This window comes from Lotus japonicus, chromosome 1, assembly GCF_012489685.1.
Source record: "Lotus japonicus ecotype B-129 chromosome 1, LjGifu_v1.2".
In the NCBI taxonomy this organism is placed as follows: domain Eukaryota; kingdom Viridiplantae; phylum Streptophyta; class Magnoliopsida; order Fabales; family Fabaceae; genus Lotus; species Lotus japonicus.
In genome coordinates, this window is record NC_080041.1 from 129,292,344 (window position 1) to 129,310,402 (window position 18,059).

General features: G+C 36.2%; 1 protein-coding gene across 1 annotated transcript; it reads left to right on the top strand.

Annotated features, from left to right (window-relative positions):
• The first annotated feature begins 7,353 nt into the window (after positions 1-7,353).
• LOC130730661 (zinc finger protein WIP2) lies at positions 7,354-10,349 on the top strand. The gene is made up of 2 exons (XM_057582723.1): positions 7,354-8,118; positions 9,518-10,349. The coding sequence occupies exons 1-2, from the start codon at positions 7,531-7,533 to the stop codon at positions 9,953-9,955; spliced, it is 1,026 nt and encodes a 341-aa protein (XP_057438706.1). The 5' UTR covers positions 7,354-7,530; the 3' UTR covers positions 9,956-10,349.
• Positions 10,350-18,059: the final 7,710 nt, after the last annotated feature.

Below are 18,059 nucleotides of genomic sequence, written 5' to 3' on the forward strand. Positions count from 1 at the left end.
GTTTGGATAATATGTCAGCCCTTGTATTTTCTTCCCTCGGAACATGATTTACCTGAAATTTGTCCATCTGCTTCAACAATTCTTGAACCTTTACTAAATACTTAGCCAACTGAACATCCTTCGCCTGATAATCTCCCTTTATCTGATTCGCCACAAGCTGAGAATCAGTTTTTATTACAATACAACGTACATTCATCTCCAAAGAAAGCCTCACCCCAGCTATTATTGCTTCATATTCTGCCTGATTGTTGCTCGCCTTGAAGTCAAACTTAAGAGATTGCTCTATAATTACTCCACCTGGTCCCTCCAAAACTATACCAGCTCCACTTCCTTTCAGATTTGATGACCCATCAACAGATAAGAACCAATCCATTTCTTCTGGTACTTTTTCTTCCGGAGACATCTCATTCACAAAATCTATCAAGCCCTGCGCTTTTATTTGTCCCTTCTTTTCAAATACTATACCAAATTCTGACAATTCGACAGCCCAAGAAACCATACGCCCTGCTAAATCAGGCTTTTGAAGTACTTGGCGTAAGGGAAAGTCAGTTTTGACTTTGATTTGAAAACCTTGAAAATAAGGCCTCAACTTTCGGGCGGTGATAATCAAAGCTAGTGCAGCTTTTTCTATTTTTTGATACCTTATCTCAGCCCCTTGTAAAGCATGGCTCACAAAATATATAATTCTTAACTCCTCTTTACATTCTTGCAATAAGACAGAACTCACAGCATTATCTGATATGGAAATGAAAATTGACAGCGGAATACCTGGAATTGGTTTTGACAATATGGGAGGCTTAGCTAGATGCTCATTTAGAGTTTGGAAAGCCCGCTCGCACTCATCTGTCAATTGAAAAGCTTTGTTCTTCCTCAAACACTGAAAGAATGGAGCCGCCTTACTCCCTGAGCATGGTAAAAATCGTGATAAGGCCGCAATCCTTCCTGTTAACTTCTGTACTTCTTTCACCGATGTTGGGCTCTGCATTTCTAGAATTGCTTTGCACTTATCCGGATTAACTTCAATTCCCCTCCGAGTAATCATAAAGCCTAAAAATTTTCCACTCTGAATTCCAAAAGAGCATTTTTCCGGATTCAAACGCATGTTATGCTTCCTGACTTCTCCAAAAGCCTCAGCCAAATCCGTACAATGACCGCCCATTTCCTCTGACTTGACCACCATATCATCCACATAAATTTCCATGTTACGCCCCACTTGCTTTTCAAAGACTCTGTCCATCAATCGCTGATAAGTTGCTCCTGCATTCTTAAGCCCAAACGGCATGGTTTGATAACAATAATTCGCTTGGTTCGTCATAAATGCTGTTTTCTCTTCATCTGGCGCATACATTCGAATTTGATGATAGCCCGAGTACGCGTCCATCAAACTCAACATTCCAAATCCCGAAGCCCGATCCACCAACTTATCTATGTTCGGCAATGGATATGAATCATTTGGACAATGCTTGTTTAAATCCGTATAATCTGTGCACATTCGCCATTTTCCATTACTCTTCTTGACCATGACAACGTTAGCCAACCAAGTAGGATACTTCACTTCCCTTATAAAACCTGCATCAATTAACTTATTAGTCTCTGTTTTCACCGCCAATGCTTTCTCTTCGCCCATTTTACGCTTCAACTGGGCGATCGGCTTCACTCCAGGGTTCAATGCCAATTTGTGGCAAATGAACTCTGGATCAATTCCTGGAAGATCTTGGGCGCTCCAAGCAAACAAGTCCATGTTCTCAGCTAACAATTGCACCAGTCTGCTTTCCTGAATTGGAGTTAAGTTTACCCCAACCTTCAAATTCCTTTCGCCCACCTTCACTGTCTTTGTTTCCTCTTCTGGAGTCACCTTAAAATCTGAAAAGCCCTCTCTTGGGTTCAAACTAACCTCATCTTGATCAACATCAACTCCAAAAACTCTATGTCCCTCCTTCACTGCTCTTTTTCCCATGTGACCATACTGTTTGAAACTGTCAGAATAACACTTCCTAGCAACCACCTGATCAGCCTTCAAAGTTCCAACTCCGCCCTTATCCAATGGATACTTAACTGTTAAATGTCTTGTTGAAATAATCGCCCCAAGCTTGTTGAGCGATGGTCTTCCAATAAGCACATTATACGGCGATGTACACTGTACCACGAGAAACTTAATGGCAAAGGCTTTCTCATTTTTACCTTCACCAAACACAGTATTTAGCTCCACATATCCTCTAACAAATACCTTCTCACCTGAAAAACCGACTAACGCCCCATCATACGGTAACAGATCAGTTTCCGTAAGCCCTAACTTTTCAAATGCATCGCCATATATCAAATCTGCAGAACTCCCTTGATCTAACAGTACCCTCTCAATTTCGTAATCAGCAACTTTTAACATCACCACAATGGGATCATCTTCATGAGGCTGTACTCCCTCAAAATCTCTAACAGTAAATGTAATATCGGGCTGATTGATTCCCCAGCTTCCCCAATCGTTTGTATAGACAGCATTAATGGAATGAACATACCTTTTCCTTGAAGAATTAGTCATACCTCCTCCTCGAAATCCTCCAAATATAGAATGAATGCGCCCTTTAGTTTCTCCTCCAGCTTGCTTCTTTGGTTCAGACTCTTCAATCTCCTTCCCTGTATCATCACGCTTCGTTGAGGTTCCAGCTCCCTCTGACTCCTTTCGCCCATCCAGTTGACGCATGTAGCCTGCTTTTATTAATGCCTCAATCTCTTTCTTTAGGGTAAAACAATCATCTGTATTGTGTCCCGCGATTCGGTGGTACTCATACCACTTACTCCTGTCCACGTTGCCTGGTGGGCGTTTTGGTTGTTTAGGAAAACGAATTGTGTTCGCCTCCAAACACATGTGCAATGCTTCAGTTAAATTAACCGCGAGTGGGGTCGACTTATCTTGTTGGTTTCTGGTCCACGTCATCGATCCATAACCACGATTTCCATAAGGTTGAGCACGATTTCGAAAATTAGAGCGGTTATCAAAACGACTTGAATTATTGTAACCTCTCTCTCCTTTTGTAACCGATCCGCCCGAACGCTGATCGTTAACCACCGCCTTTTTCGAATCTGACTGCTGTTGTTGGCCAGTTACCGCCGCACTCTTACGGTTTCTCTTTATGCGATCACTTTGCTCCTCCCGAATGAAACCATGTACCCTGCTTCGCAACTCCGCCATTGTCTCCACGGGCTTACGACTCAAACTGCTGTTCAAACTTCCTGATTGAAGACCTAACTCAAAAGCCGCAATGCAAATTTCAGGCATTTTATCCTCCAAATGCACTGACAATTGATTGAAACGCCCCATAAAGGATTGAAGGCTTTCATTATGCCTCTGTTGCAAATTAAACAAGGCTGCTGGAGTCACTTTCTGGGCGCGACTAGTTGAAAATTGGGACAAGAATTTCGCCGATAAATCCATGAACCCTGCAATTGAACGCGGTGGGAGCGTTGTAAACCAAGTCATTGCTGACTTCTTAAGAGTTGAAGGAAGCATTTTACACTTCAGAGCATCTGAAGCGCCCACGATAACCATTTTGGTGTTGAAATACACCAAATGATCCTTAGGGTCAGAATCTCCGTAATAAGAATCAAGAACCAAAGTCTTCAAGTTATCTGGAACGGTTGTGTTTGCAATGTCCTCTGTGAACGGTTGGAAATCTACCACCATCTCTGCCATTCTACGATCGCCCTCATGCAAGCCCCGATCTTGGTTGATCTCAGCAAGTTGAGTTTGCAGTTGTTGATTGTGTTGACGGAGATCAGTTAGATCCGCCATGATCTGTTGCAAAATGTCGGGCGGAACATTTTCATGGTTAACATGATTGTCCCTTCTGTTTGCTCCAGATCGATTCACCATTTTTTAGTGAGTTTGAAGCCTAGGATTGAATTCCTCGGCCCCACGGTGGGCGCCAAGGTTCCGGTCTAAATCCCCGGTTAGGGCTAAGCAATTAGGCAATAAAAGTAGAACAGGGCAAAGTAACAAAATGAGTAAAAAGTATTGGATCCCCCACCGCATGGGCGGTGTCCTCCTTATATATTATGGTGTTTTGACCCGTTCGGGTCATGGGTCGCCTGGCCCAATAGTACAAATTCGGTAAGCCCACATAATACAAAAGTTGTAAGCCCGATAACAGTACACTACTCACAATGATCTTTTATGTCTTTGATCAACCTACAGTACTATAAAACCAATTAACATGTTGTTATTACAAGAAAATGACTTTCTTTTCTGGTCTTCTTTTATAAATGTATAGAAACCGAATACACAGTTTTTTTTTTATTTCAAAAAAAAAAAAGAATACACAGTTTTTATATGCGATGATATGTATTTTCCACAAAAATTTAATTTGAGTATCCAAATGAAATTAACTCTTTGAGCAAAAGATTTTTAAATATCTACTAGATTAGAGACAATAATGTCCAAGTCAATATTTATATCGTGGGCAATTTTGGTGGATCATATAAAAATTAATTAACTTTCGACGAATAATATTTTCACAATTCTAATATTTAGTATACGTTTCACAATATGTTTTTATGTGATAAAATTAATCTACAGACGCTTTAAGTGAACATATTTTTCTTGGTCCACGATTGATAAAGCCCTACATTGTATATAGCGGACGAGTGAATCTCCAAGCGAAGATTTTCAAAAATTCTCTCTACGGTAGATAATCATATTTGAATTGGAAAGTTTTTTTTCGATATTTTCGTTCATATCGTCTAACAAACTCTTTTGTTGCGAATAAAAATGAGTTGTCACGCGCGTAACAATCTCAATTGTTGCTGATATTTTCTTCTCTATCCCTTCTTCCATAACGTGAGCTTAAAGAAGGAATAAATAAGAGGGTCATGTGGATAATGTGGTCATAAATCCATAATAGAGTTCGACCACAATGACCAAATTAATTATCACTTTCATGATAGTTTCATTCATAAAGTTGACATTCTTAACCACACAATGGTGAGTATATCTTGCACACATGAAAACTATCACTATTTATAAGTGTTGACAATTTTTTCGAGATAATGTAAAGATACTTATAGATTACTGACAGTTCATAAAATACTACAAATGTTTACAAGTGGTGAAAAGTTTTTTCAAGAAACTTATAGATTACTAACCGTCAATTCATTGTAAATTTAATTATTTTAATTTAAAATTACTGACGACTTTGAAGTAATAGGTGCCCGACCATCTTTTTTTTTTTCGATCCATCAAGTTACTCACGACCAAGGCCATCAATAATATTGCAGTCATTTTTTCATATCGATTGTTTGGTCTGTCAATAAGTTGGCGATAATTAATTTCACTAAAGGATTGCTTACCGCTAAATTACCAACATGCCTTCGGTAACATATCTTGTTTTTATTCTATTGTATAGAAGATATGTTACCGATGAGTTAATAATTGTCTGTAATAACAAGATTTTACGGTAATTTTCAAGCCGTCAGAATAAAGCTGACAATAATAACATATTTTCTTGTAACATATAAATTAAATTATATACATCAACCAAAAGCCTTTGGAAAATGATTATTTTTTTGGGTTACACTTGCTAATAATCTTGAAAACGAAAATACAAACTGAATGTAATGAATTTTCTCTTACAAGATGTTCGGATGTAATAAATAGGTGAGTGTTGAGCATTTTAAAAGTGAGAGGACGCGTACACATAACCCTTAATGTTTTGGGTAAAAGATGTGGTGTGCTCTTGTTAGCCCAATGTGATAATCCCCCGATTTTATCCTCTTGCGGCCCAAGATGAAGTTTCTTTCCCATGTTCTTCCAGACCTATCCATAACGAGGGGTCCCTGAGTGGTATCAGAGCTAATGGTTAGTGCTATCATCATGAAGGCTCCTTGTGTCGCAAGTCTTCCTAGCAATGGTGGCTAGGCGGTGTGACCCGTTGATGTTGATCCAACGACGGTGCAAGTAGTTGAAGGCTTCCGCTTGAGATGGACTCACACCTGAGGCGGAGATTGTTGGGATGTCAGGTGTGAGTAAGAAGTCTCACATTGGATGATTAGGTGAGTGTTGAACACTTTATAAGTGAGAGGACCCATACACCCAATGTCTTAAGTTTTGAGTAAAAGATGTGGTGTCCAATCCACTTGTGGTGTGCTCTTATTAACCCAATGTGATGATTCATCAGTTTTATCCTCTTGCTACCCAACAAAAGATATAAGACGGGTGGATTTTAACTCATCCACACCTCAGTATATCTTTGGAATAATGTTAACACTATAAGCACACTTACATTAATTTACCTACATGAAGAGAATAGAGAAAATAATCATATAGTAGATGATAATAAGAATAGAATAGAGATAAGAAGAAAATGAGTGAAATGAAATGAAAGAGAAAGCGATGTGATAATATGAATCAAAATCCTTATCTTTTATTTGCTTTACACCTTTTTACTTTTTTTTTCTATCTCTTACTTCTACTTCTATATAGGCCTTATCACATTATTTAGGACTGTACAAAAAATCATTACCGACCGAAATCCGATTTATCCGATAAAACAGTCACCAAAGAAACTGAATAATCTGTAGCCACTAATCGGTCGGTGGCAGGTCTTGGTGTTTGATGTTTTTCACCCGACAAAACCGACTATTTTGACTCGAGTCCGACCGAAACCGACCGATTGACATCTCTTCCTCAAACTCATCTATATGGTTCACAACTTTACATTACCCCCACTACTAACTTTGTTGCCTGACTTGTCTCCTCCCTTAAACTTTTCTCTTCTCTTTAGCAATTATAAATCTGAATGAGTCATTCAATGCTAGTGAGATTTTGTCTAGGAGTTCCTTCATTCAGCTGAGTGAGATCTATCTAAGTAGAGTTTCATTCTATGTCACCGTCATGCATCGTTAAGGCAGAGCCAACTTGATAGTGCATCATCGTTCTTTGTGATTTTTTTTTGGATTCACATCTCGTATGAACCCACCTGACAAAATCGTGATCGTGTAAACCGAACTCGAAAAACTCATAACTACTAATTGAACGGTGGCGGGTTTGGTGTTTGGACACGTTTCAAGGATAAAACCGACTATTTATGTCCGAGTCCGACCAAAACTGACCGATGGACTACCTAACATTACTCATCGTATTTCTTAATTAATTTCTTTATTTTTTCCCATATACCTCTAGCTAGGCGTGAGTGTATTTTGAGTGGGAATGAAAAATAATGTGATTGGATTCCTCCATACTTTGAATTGATTACATCCTAGCTAATTATCAAAGGTTAATTAAAGTGGTCTTGTTTTATATTAAAATTATTAGTTAGTAGTATTGTTAATTTGTTATCTCCGACTTTCCTTTCCTTTACTACTTTCCCCATGTCTGTCTGATACCGCAATCTCTTTCACTCTCTCTTTCTCTCTCTCCACCGTCCACTCCCTTCAGCCATCTTGTACTCTCTCCATCTCTCTATAAAAGCAAACTCAACTAGCCATAAACTGTTCCCACTCTCTCATCATCTTACCTTTTTCATTCTCACCCAGCTAGCCATGGCTGATCCCTACTCCAATTTCTTCTCATCACCTGGTTTCTTCCACTTCAACCCCATCCACCACCACCACCACCATTTCCCATCTCCAAACCCATCTCCACACCACCCTCATGTCCACAACTTTTTCCACCACCACCACCAGATAACCACTGCTAATGCTTCTTCTTCTTCCTCTTCACCTCCTTCTCCTCCTCTAAGAGTGGAGCTCCCCCTCTTGGGCCTAAGTCCAGCAAAGCAAGAAGAATATAATGAAGAGCAAGAACAACAAGAAGATCACCTTTCCAAAGAGGAGGAGCTGGAAGAAGAAGATCAAGAAGATGGAACTGTCACTGTTGCACTCCACATAGGTTTACCAAGCCCTAGTGCTGCTGAAATTGCCTCTGTGATGTCCTCAAATTCTTCAGAGATCTCTGATAATCATAAAGATCATGTTATGGATGGTGAGGATGATTCTGGGCTCATGAGTACCAACAGGCTCAACAAGGGCCAGTACTGGATCCCTACACCTTCTCAGATTCTCATTGGTCCTACCCAGTTTTCTTGCCCTGTTTGCTGCAAAACATTCAACAGATACAACAACATGCAGGTATGGAAGAGGTTACTCCCAGTTTGTTGCCTTTGATTCATTCTGATGTACTGGCTTCTGCGCCTTCTCGAAAACAAACAAGGCCTTAGCTTATGCCTCCTTCTCTTCTCTTCTCTTTTGTTCTTCTTCTTCCACTTTCCTTTCCAATTCAAGGGTCAAAAGAAAAAAAAATTAAAAAATTCCTTTGCTTCTGCTAGCTTCCACTTTCTGTCCACAACTTTCTTCGCTGATTTGAACCATTAACGGTTCTCTGATGCTTGAGTGAAAAGAAAGAGGAAAAGAAAAGTTTTGTTGTTAATTTATGCTACTTGTTCTCTTTCTCTTCTTCTTCTTCTTCTCCTTTTTTTTTTCTTCATCTCCTTATATTTTTATTTGAAGTTCTTTTCCCAAGGTGATCTATCTTCAAGTTATAATTTTGTTTAAATTGTTTTCTGCATGCTATAAGCATGGTTTATATTTGGTTAAATAATCAACCAACACTTTTTCTGATTCAGCCTGTGAGAGAGTACTGGGATTTCAGTACCTTGCTACTACCTTTCCTTTTCGTTGATTAAACTACTCAACCAATGTTCCTTATGCCTTTACTACATTGAAGTCTGTGCTTCTTACACGCTTTGGCAGCTCTATGGAACTGAAAATCTTGCAGTGTTTCTTCCAGATTGCACAGATAATGATAGAAAGCCTACACCATAATTTTTAGTTTCTCTGTGTGTTCCTTTGGGTCTTAATCCAAACATGTTCACAACCTGAAAGTCCCTATAGGCATAGCTACCTCTTCCAAATTAGCCTTTTTTCCATTGAAAACATTGCAAACAAAGTAGGAAAAAGAACAAGCACTCATCTAAACTCCATTTCCTTTTTGTTCCTTAAAAGCAGCTTCTCAGTTTCACCAGCTATAGTACCAGCTACACTCCTACTCCTACACTCACAAATTAAATCATTGCACCTTAGTGATTACACATTAACATCATGTTACAAATTCACTATAGCATATTCTGCTTAACTTCTCTTTCATTATAATTGATTTTGGAACTCAGTAACTAGGGACAAAATCATTTACTTAGAATTAATTTTAGCTTTAGAATCAATTTTAAAAGGGTTTCCAAACATGCACTATGATTCCTTAAGACTTATTGAGTGCATGATTAGAAATCCTTCTACAACTGATTTCAAAACAAAAATTAATTTTGGCTAGTAACTTATGTGAGTAGACCTTGTGTTTCAGAATTGATTATAAGAAAAGAGAAGCTGATCCAAACACGCTGTTATTGTGCTAGGTTTTTATTTTTTACTTTTAAGCTTAAACTGTCATTTTTTTTTTCATTGTCATCTTTTGATTATTTTGCTTCTACTAGTGACTTCATTTTGGGATTTTTGTTTAATTTTTTGCGGTTTTCAGATGCATATGTGGGGGCATGGATCACAGTATAGAAAAGGGCCTGAATCATTGAGGGGAAGCCAACCAACAGGAATGCTGAGACTTCCATGCTACTGTTGTGCTCCAGGGTGCAGGAACAACATTGATCACCCAAGAGCAAAGCCTCTTAAAGATTTCAGAACCCTCCAAACACATTACAAGAGGAAGCATGGGATCAAACCCTTCATGTGCAGAAAGTGTGGCAAGGCTTTTGCTGTGAGGGGAGATTGGAGAACCCATGAGAAGAATTGTGGGAAGCTTTGGTATTGCATCTGTGGGTCTGATTTCAAGCACAAGAGGTCTCTTAAGGATCACATCAAAGCTTTTGGAAGTGGTCATGCAGCTTATGGGATTGATGGCTTTGAAGAAGAGGATGAGCCAGCTTCTGAAGTAGAGCAAGATAATGATTCCACCCAGTAATGACAACGGTTTTTTCAGTGTTGGTGGATGAAATTCTCTAAACCAACAAACCATTGCGGAAACCAGAAGACATGGGGTTAAATTATACTATATGTGAATTATCTTAATTATTTTGTGAAATTATTAGTGGGGTTTTAGTATATGGCAATGGCTTCCTATTTCAAAACTATATATATGCACTAAGTTTAAATGGAAAGCCAAGCTTTTGATCCTTTTTTCTTCCTTCTGTTGGAATATTAGCTAGGAGACTGACCTGGATACAAAACACTTAGCTGGAAAAGCTAGATATATATCCAACTTCGTTGACTTGAATTTGTTGTTTGTTCTCATGTATCAGACCTCTTTTTCCCCCTTCTCTTATTAATTGCTTAATTAAGACAATATTGTATATGAATTAGTATTGTTCTTTTTCGAAATTAGTAATGTTCTTAATTTATTTCTATCTTTGGCCAAAGCAAAGTTCTAGTTGATTGATTAATGCCTAATGATGAAGTAGCTTTATTTCTATTTAAATTAATTACTTATTTCATGTTTTTTCATACAATATGTTGGGTGGGTTCATTTTAACAAGCTATCGACAGCTAGATTCACTAAATATATATATATTTACACATATTGTGTTATTTAATTTAATTTGTAGTACACAATGGGTAGTCTCGTATATTTCTTTTATCAATTTATTATTATGCATGTATATTGAACTTTTTATTATTATTTATTTATGTATATATGTATGTATATATGCTGGAAGAAAGTCTACACAAAAAACGAATACTTGAAGAAAGTGAGCTTTATGATCCTGTTTTCCAACAGGAAAAGCGGTCAAGGGATGAAGAAATCAAAGACCTTTATTTCCTTTCTGTAGCTCTCAAATCCAGATCTTTAGGCCTCTTCAAACTTTGAGGGATCGATGATAATGATGCATGAGCATGAACAAATACCTGTGGGGGGGCATTTCATGGACCTTTCTTCTCTCAAGCCAATTAATCCACAATTTTTATCATCATCACGTAATGAAGGTAAATAAGGTGAACCGGTGAAGCTTATTGCATTTTTAAAAACTCATCAGCGTTAAATATTTGATAGAAAGAATTTTATCGTTTATAGAAGTTTTATACGATTTGAACTAAGTTTCTTAATCCAAGGAGGATACTTCAAATCAAAAGAAATTTTTTTATAATTGATTCTAGAGTTTGTTCGATTCATATTTAGAAACTCCTTTAATTTTGTAAGAGTTTGAGTCTCTGTAAATACAGTTATGTATAATTTGGCGTTCATAAAATTCTTACCCGTCTCAAACCGAGGCATAAACAAAAGGATCTCTTCTATATACACTATAATTGACTCCAAAAATAGAATTAATTATGGAATTTATATGAGTAGGTTGAGTATTGCTATAAATTGTGAGAAAAAAGGAAAGTGATCCAAATATGTCGACACTAATTAACTATGAACATAATGATGACAAAAGAGTGAGGGCTTAATTAAGATGTGTATGTAAGCGCCATAACTCTCTTACACACACACGAGGAAGCGGTGGAGAGTACATTATGGCTAATTTGTAGGTCATTATCGGAGTATAGCTAGCCTTTTCATCTCCTGAGAAACACACGTCAGCTTTTTGTTGGGTGCATATGGTATGATACCCTTTTGCTTTGGATAGTGGAGAAGAGTGTGTTTAATTTGTTGATAGACGGAACATATACCATTTGATCAGATTCAGCCTTAGTTGGTTGGAAAATTCAAAGCAAATGATTAGCTTTTTTATTTTTAAGAGAAAAAAATGCATAATATTATAAGAGATCGAGGATATCAAAAGATATGGAGGTAGGAACGGTGATATCATAATGGTCCCAACCTCAAGTTTGCAAGGTCTGAGAGGGTATGCAGCTGCTTCTTCTGCAGTGAATGAGTGAATTGGATCTCATTTGCAGCTTTGTTAATTTGAAAAGAGAGAGAGAGAGAGAGAGAGGATGGGCAAAAGTATAGGAAGAGATGAAGACTGTGGAGCCCAAGTTGTGTTGCTGGTATCATATACTACTATACTGATGCCTCCTGCAGTGTATGCATTACACACACACCCCTCTTCCTTCTGATGGATAAACTGTAGATACTGAAACGTCCTTTCAACAATTCTTCACCATCTCTCACTTTTTCTCTGCTCTATATATTATAATTAATTGAGAGTTGTAGCCTTCAATCCATATGGTATGGTCGGAGTACATGTGAATAATTTGTTTCATATTTAATCTTTTCTTATGTATATTTATATTAATTAAATTTGTGGAATTTGTGAATATTTCATTTAGAAATAAATAAAAATATAAAATTTCATGTAATATTATCAATTTGAATCCACAGAGAATAAGTAAGCAGCAATTTCATGCATAATTTGGTACTACCCCGTGCGTTTTCCTCTGTTCGGATACAGCTTGGACCTATTTGTTCCAATATCTGTTTCGGTTTTTTTTCCCTTATTGTATCACTTTGATTTTTTTTTTTCTAGGGTTGCAACTTTAACACACACACACACATATATATATATATATACATTTTTTGCCTTCCAAAAAAATAATTAAATATATATTGTAAATATTATATAATATGTTAAATAATTTTTTTTGGTTACATATGTTAAATAATTTATTAACATAAAATATAAAAATATTGAAAGATTAATTCAAAATAAATTTTAAGTTGACCTAAAATCATCGATCATTATTTATAGTTTATAAGATAAAAAACAATAATAATAAGATAATAATAATAATTCATGTAGGATGGTATTGTAACTCTATATTAGTCTTATTAAATTTAAAATAAAAAAGCATTTTTTTTTATTTTTAAAATTTTAAAAGTATCATCGGTTCATTAGCACATATTTTACCGGTTTTGACCTGATTCGACTGGTTCTCATCAATTCTAAAAAAAAAAATTCTTGAAAATGAACTGGTTTCTGGTTCAATCAGTCGAATCAGCGGATCCGGTTTCTAGAAGTATGATTTTTTAAAGTAAATTTTATAAAAATAACATGTTTGTTGAATTTTTTTTTACAATTTTCCGTTAATTCAATTTTTTTTTCTGTTAAGTCAAAAATAAATAAATAAAGTATACAAAAGGTGTTCTGGCCCTTAATACAGAAAGAGTGCAACTCCAAGAAATAACTGATAGCTTACGCCCAAGAAGTTAAATATAGCACACGGACAAGCTGAAAGTGTTAAGAATTCACATGTGGTTTTGCGGAAAATAAGGAGGGTACGTAGTGACGGAAGAAAATGTATAAAGTCAAGATAAAATTAATAGTGTAAATTTGTCCGGTGTTTTGGGGTTAGGTCACAATATCTATGGTGAAAGGATTATTTCTCAATATTTCTTATTTATATATTATATTAGTGTTATAACCCGTGTGTTACACGTAATTTTAGGTTAAAATTTTTTAATAAATAAATTAGTTTGCATGTATATGTAATTTTGAATTATAAATAAGTCAATCGTGTATAAGTTGACCGTGTAATAATATATGAAAATAAAAATAAAATAAATAAATGAAATATACATCAAACATTTCCAAAATCTTCCTTAAACACTACATTTATAGTACTGATTTGTTGTTTGTCCGACTCATCCAGTATACAAAGTTTAAGACAATTTTTTGAGCGTACTCTAAAGAGAGCTATATATAACTGACCATAAGTGAAGACGACCCTCAGAGCGATAGCGTTTGTCCTTGGCTTTTGTTTATGGTCATCGCAAAACATACTGCAATTGAAAACTGTCTTCTTCTGAATTTAATTGAAAATTTGAAATTAAAATGAACTAAGTCCATTATTGAAATGTGCACTTTGTCATTAGCATTAATTTGCTCCCGTGATAACAGTTGCACCAATAACACGTTCACCGAGAAAATGTGCACTTTATCATTAGCATTTGTTCTTGTGATAAATTAATAGTGTAGATTTTGATTAAAAACGTGTCATGTAATAACATGAATTTAATGAAAATCACATACTCCCTTCCTTAGAAAAATTGTTGTTTTATAAGGTCGTGGTAGAAAGAGTAAAATTATCATTATTAATAGTATATTGTTAATGAAATATTTTTATTTAATTTTACTAGTAACATGTAAATGTAACTATTACATTAATTCTACCTTTAAATTAAATAAAAGAGAATGTGGTAAGTCAATAAGAAAGATGAGAGTTGTAGTAACTAGTAAGTCATTAACAAAAATTAAGAGTGACTAAAACAATAATCTTTCTTAAATGGAGTGATATTTCTCTAAATTACTGCCCGTATATGTTAGATGAGGGGCATGTGTGGGATTACCAATTCCTTTTATGACTGAGGAATGCTAGCAATGACAATGAGGTGAACACAACAGCTAACCAAAGCATTTATTGACAATCAATATCCCACCCCTTTGTTGTGGAGACCAGCCCTACCACTATATTGACCTCTCTTGGGACTCTCCTACTCCTACACACTCTCTCTCCCCTCCCTAGAGTGTGTTTTGTGCGTGTCTCTCACTATCATCTTTTTCTATTGTGTGGCATTTCTGCTTTTATGGGAAGTCTCTATCCTAAAACCACTCAGGCACTCACCATGCCCCCCAATATTCCTTGCTAGTGTGATTGTACACGGATTAAAATTTTCTCATGTAATTTTTTTTATTTTTTTTTTATATTGATTTTTTTATTACTTTATATTGAATTTAGTGTTTATTTTGTTTGTCACATATATACATTAGATAAATATAAATACGATATTTCAATATGAGAAAATTTTCATATGAAAAGAATCTAATTTGATTGTACACACAAAGTTTAAATACGCGCAATTGACAATAATTACGATGTCTTAAAATTTATTTTTGAAAAGAAGGATATATATATATATAAGGTTAACACTAGCTAAAAAAAGACTAAAAAGACAATAAGTACGTAACGTATGTATAAATCCATGCATGTTCATGCGTCATTTTGGATCCATGAAAGCAATCACAACTTGGAGAATTCATGATCTTGACCTTAGTTGAATGGACTGCGACTAGATATAGGTTGTAATCCCAAGATTCTTCTATTTGTTATATATCCATCTCTTCTACCAATGAAATTAATATTAAAATCAATAATAATTAATTAGTTCAATATGAACATGGTTTGCAGCTAGTTTAATTTGTAACCTCGATGATATACCGTGCCACTATGACCATGTAAAGGAGACCAAACAACCCAACACTCAAGAATATGTTGTATTCTCCTTTTGCATTCATATTCCAATACAGTAGGGACAGCCTTGTCTCCCTTGGCTCGAATAACAAACTAGCTCTTTTTATTTATATGGGTGTATTGTTAGGAATAAAGAAGGATTAATGGTATTATGGTAATTGTGTTGGAGGATAAACCATTGCCTTAAAAGAATTTTTTTTGACCAATGTAAGATGCAATCTGACAACCGAACTTGTTTTCCAAGGTTAAAAGTTAAAACATCACAACTCTAGAATATGAAGTGAGAACACAATACAAATTCTCTCCTAGTCGCTAGGTTGAAAAAGTTGCATAAAATAATGTGGACAATTAATAGAAATAAACTCCTAAGTTTGACTATCACAGAAAAAACTCCTAAGTTTTACTTATCTCTAAGAAAAGGTAAATCGTTGGTGATTCACACGGTTTTTTAGCAACACTTGCAATAACCGTCATAAATTGCAAGTGTTGTAAGTGTCATAAAAAACTGGTGTATATGAATCATTTTTTACCAGTGTTATCAGACTCGGATCGGTGATCGACTCGGTCGAGACATTGGGTCAATGAGTCAATGGTTCAACCACTGGGTCATTGGTTCGATTGCTTGACTCGGTTTATATTAAAAAATTATAATAATTTAAAATATAACCTTAGTATATCATATATATAAAATAATATGCATTATTCTTAACAAGAAGCAAAGTGGCGTAGTGGCAATTTGGATTAGCTTTCCTCCCTCTAGGTCCTGTGTTTTGAACATTAAAAACAGTTTTGAAAAAAAAAAGGCAAAAACAGAACAAAAAAAAAGGACCGGTCCATTAAAACCAGCCGAGTCGCCGGTTTATTCCCTGAACCGACCGGTCCAAACTGGTTGAATTGCATGGCTGATCCATTTAATGGCTCGGACCGGTCAAGGGTCCGGTTCTTGGTTCAACCGGTCGAATCGGCCGGTCCGGTCCGAATTTTATAACACTGTTTTTTACAGTAATTATACTTGGTTCAATTGAAGACATGATGATATATGAACCATAATCGATCACTAGTTACTATGTGAAGATTTTTTTCGTTGGTATGAATGGTTGTTCAACCAGCTATGGGTTGAGGCGTGTCGGACCACTGACCGGTCTCTCTGACATTTAATTCAACTGATTTCTGCCCTACGCCTTTCAAGTTTCTTAATTACTGGCTTTTAGAGGAAGATTTCCATCAACTTGTAACGAAATGGCGGAATTCAAACTCTGGTGTAGGTTGCTCGGGATATGTGCTTCAACAGAAACTAATGGGATTAAAAGCGAAGATTAAGGATTGGAGTAGAAGGAAGGGTGTTTGGGGCAAGGAAAAAATAAATCAGTTGGAATAGGTAATTGAACATTACCAAGGTTGATTAGATTTGCATTCAGGAAACAAAGTTAGAAGAAGTGGATGTGAGAGTGTGTAAACAGGTCTGGGGTGATGAGGAAATCCAATGAGGCTAGAAGAATAGGAAAATTGCAATCTGAATTCTGGAAGGTGGAAAGGATGCATGAATCACTCTTTTACCAAATATCGAGGTCAAGGTGGCTAAAAGATGGGATTCTAATACCAAATATTTTCTTGTAGTTGTTAATGTAAGACCAAGATTTGGTTCGGTTGTACATCTTTAGGTTTTGATGATAATATGTATATATTTTGTGGATGAATAACTTTGGTACTCTAACGTGTCTTTTATTTGTTTGACAAACAGATTCTGATTCTGATTGAAAGTCGAATTCATCAGAAGTCAAATACCAAAGATTGACCAATAATCCGCTTATGCACTCACTACTTTCTGATGAACGGTAGAATATTCCTTCAAGTTCTCAAGATCAAGTGCTGAAGACTCTGAAGACCAGAAGTTCTGAGTGAAATGTCAAAGACTCTGAAGACTTGAAGATTCTGAAGACCCAAAGAAAGCTGGTTCTGAAGACCAAGTGCTTCTACTTTGAAGACCATAAGTTCTGAAGTGAACGATCCAGATGCTGAAGACTTGAAGATCTGAAGATCCAAGCAACCTCGTGACTCATATTAGAAGCTTCACAAGTTCCAATATGAATAACCTCTGAAGATCAGAATTCAAATGCAAAAGGAAATGGTCACTATCAAATAGTACAAGCGTAGTGTACTATCCTGATCGCCACCTAACGAGGATCAACCATTGTACGATATGGAATTTCCAGAATTACCCTCCAACGGAAAGAATTTCACAATGGAAATATCACTCAAGGCTTGGAGTATATAAAGGCTGAAGAAAGGAAGAAATGACTAAGAAACTTATTGCAATCAAAATACTTTCAGCGAATACCTTAGCAATCATTTTCTTCATTGTTCTAAATCTGTTTACACCTTGCTTGTTTTAGAAGCACTATTTGTAAACTCAAACTTTGATTATATTGTTTGTATTTCATTAAGGGACCGGTTAGGTCAGGATCCTTGAGAAGACTAAGACTTGTGTGTCTTTGTGTTTGCTAGTTCTTAGGTGTGTTAGTCACGCAGCAAGTTGTGCTAGTGCAGTTGTAACAACTTTTGATTAGTGGATTACATTCATTCAACGAAGGAAGAAATCGCCTTAACGGATGGACTGGAGGTAGCTTGAGTATTTGTTAAAGTGAACCAGGATAAAATCACTGTGTCCTTCTCTCTTTATCCTTTGCACCTTTATTCTTTGATATCGAGAGATTTGCGTGAAATCTTAAAGGAAACGTTTTTATTGCAAAACCCTATTCAAACCCCCTCCCCCTTTCTAGTGTTTTTCATACCTTCAGTTAATTAGCGATGAAGTGTGAACTCTCTACCAGAGTTTTCTATTAATAGAGAGAGGGTTGATGATCCATTAGCTGTAA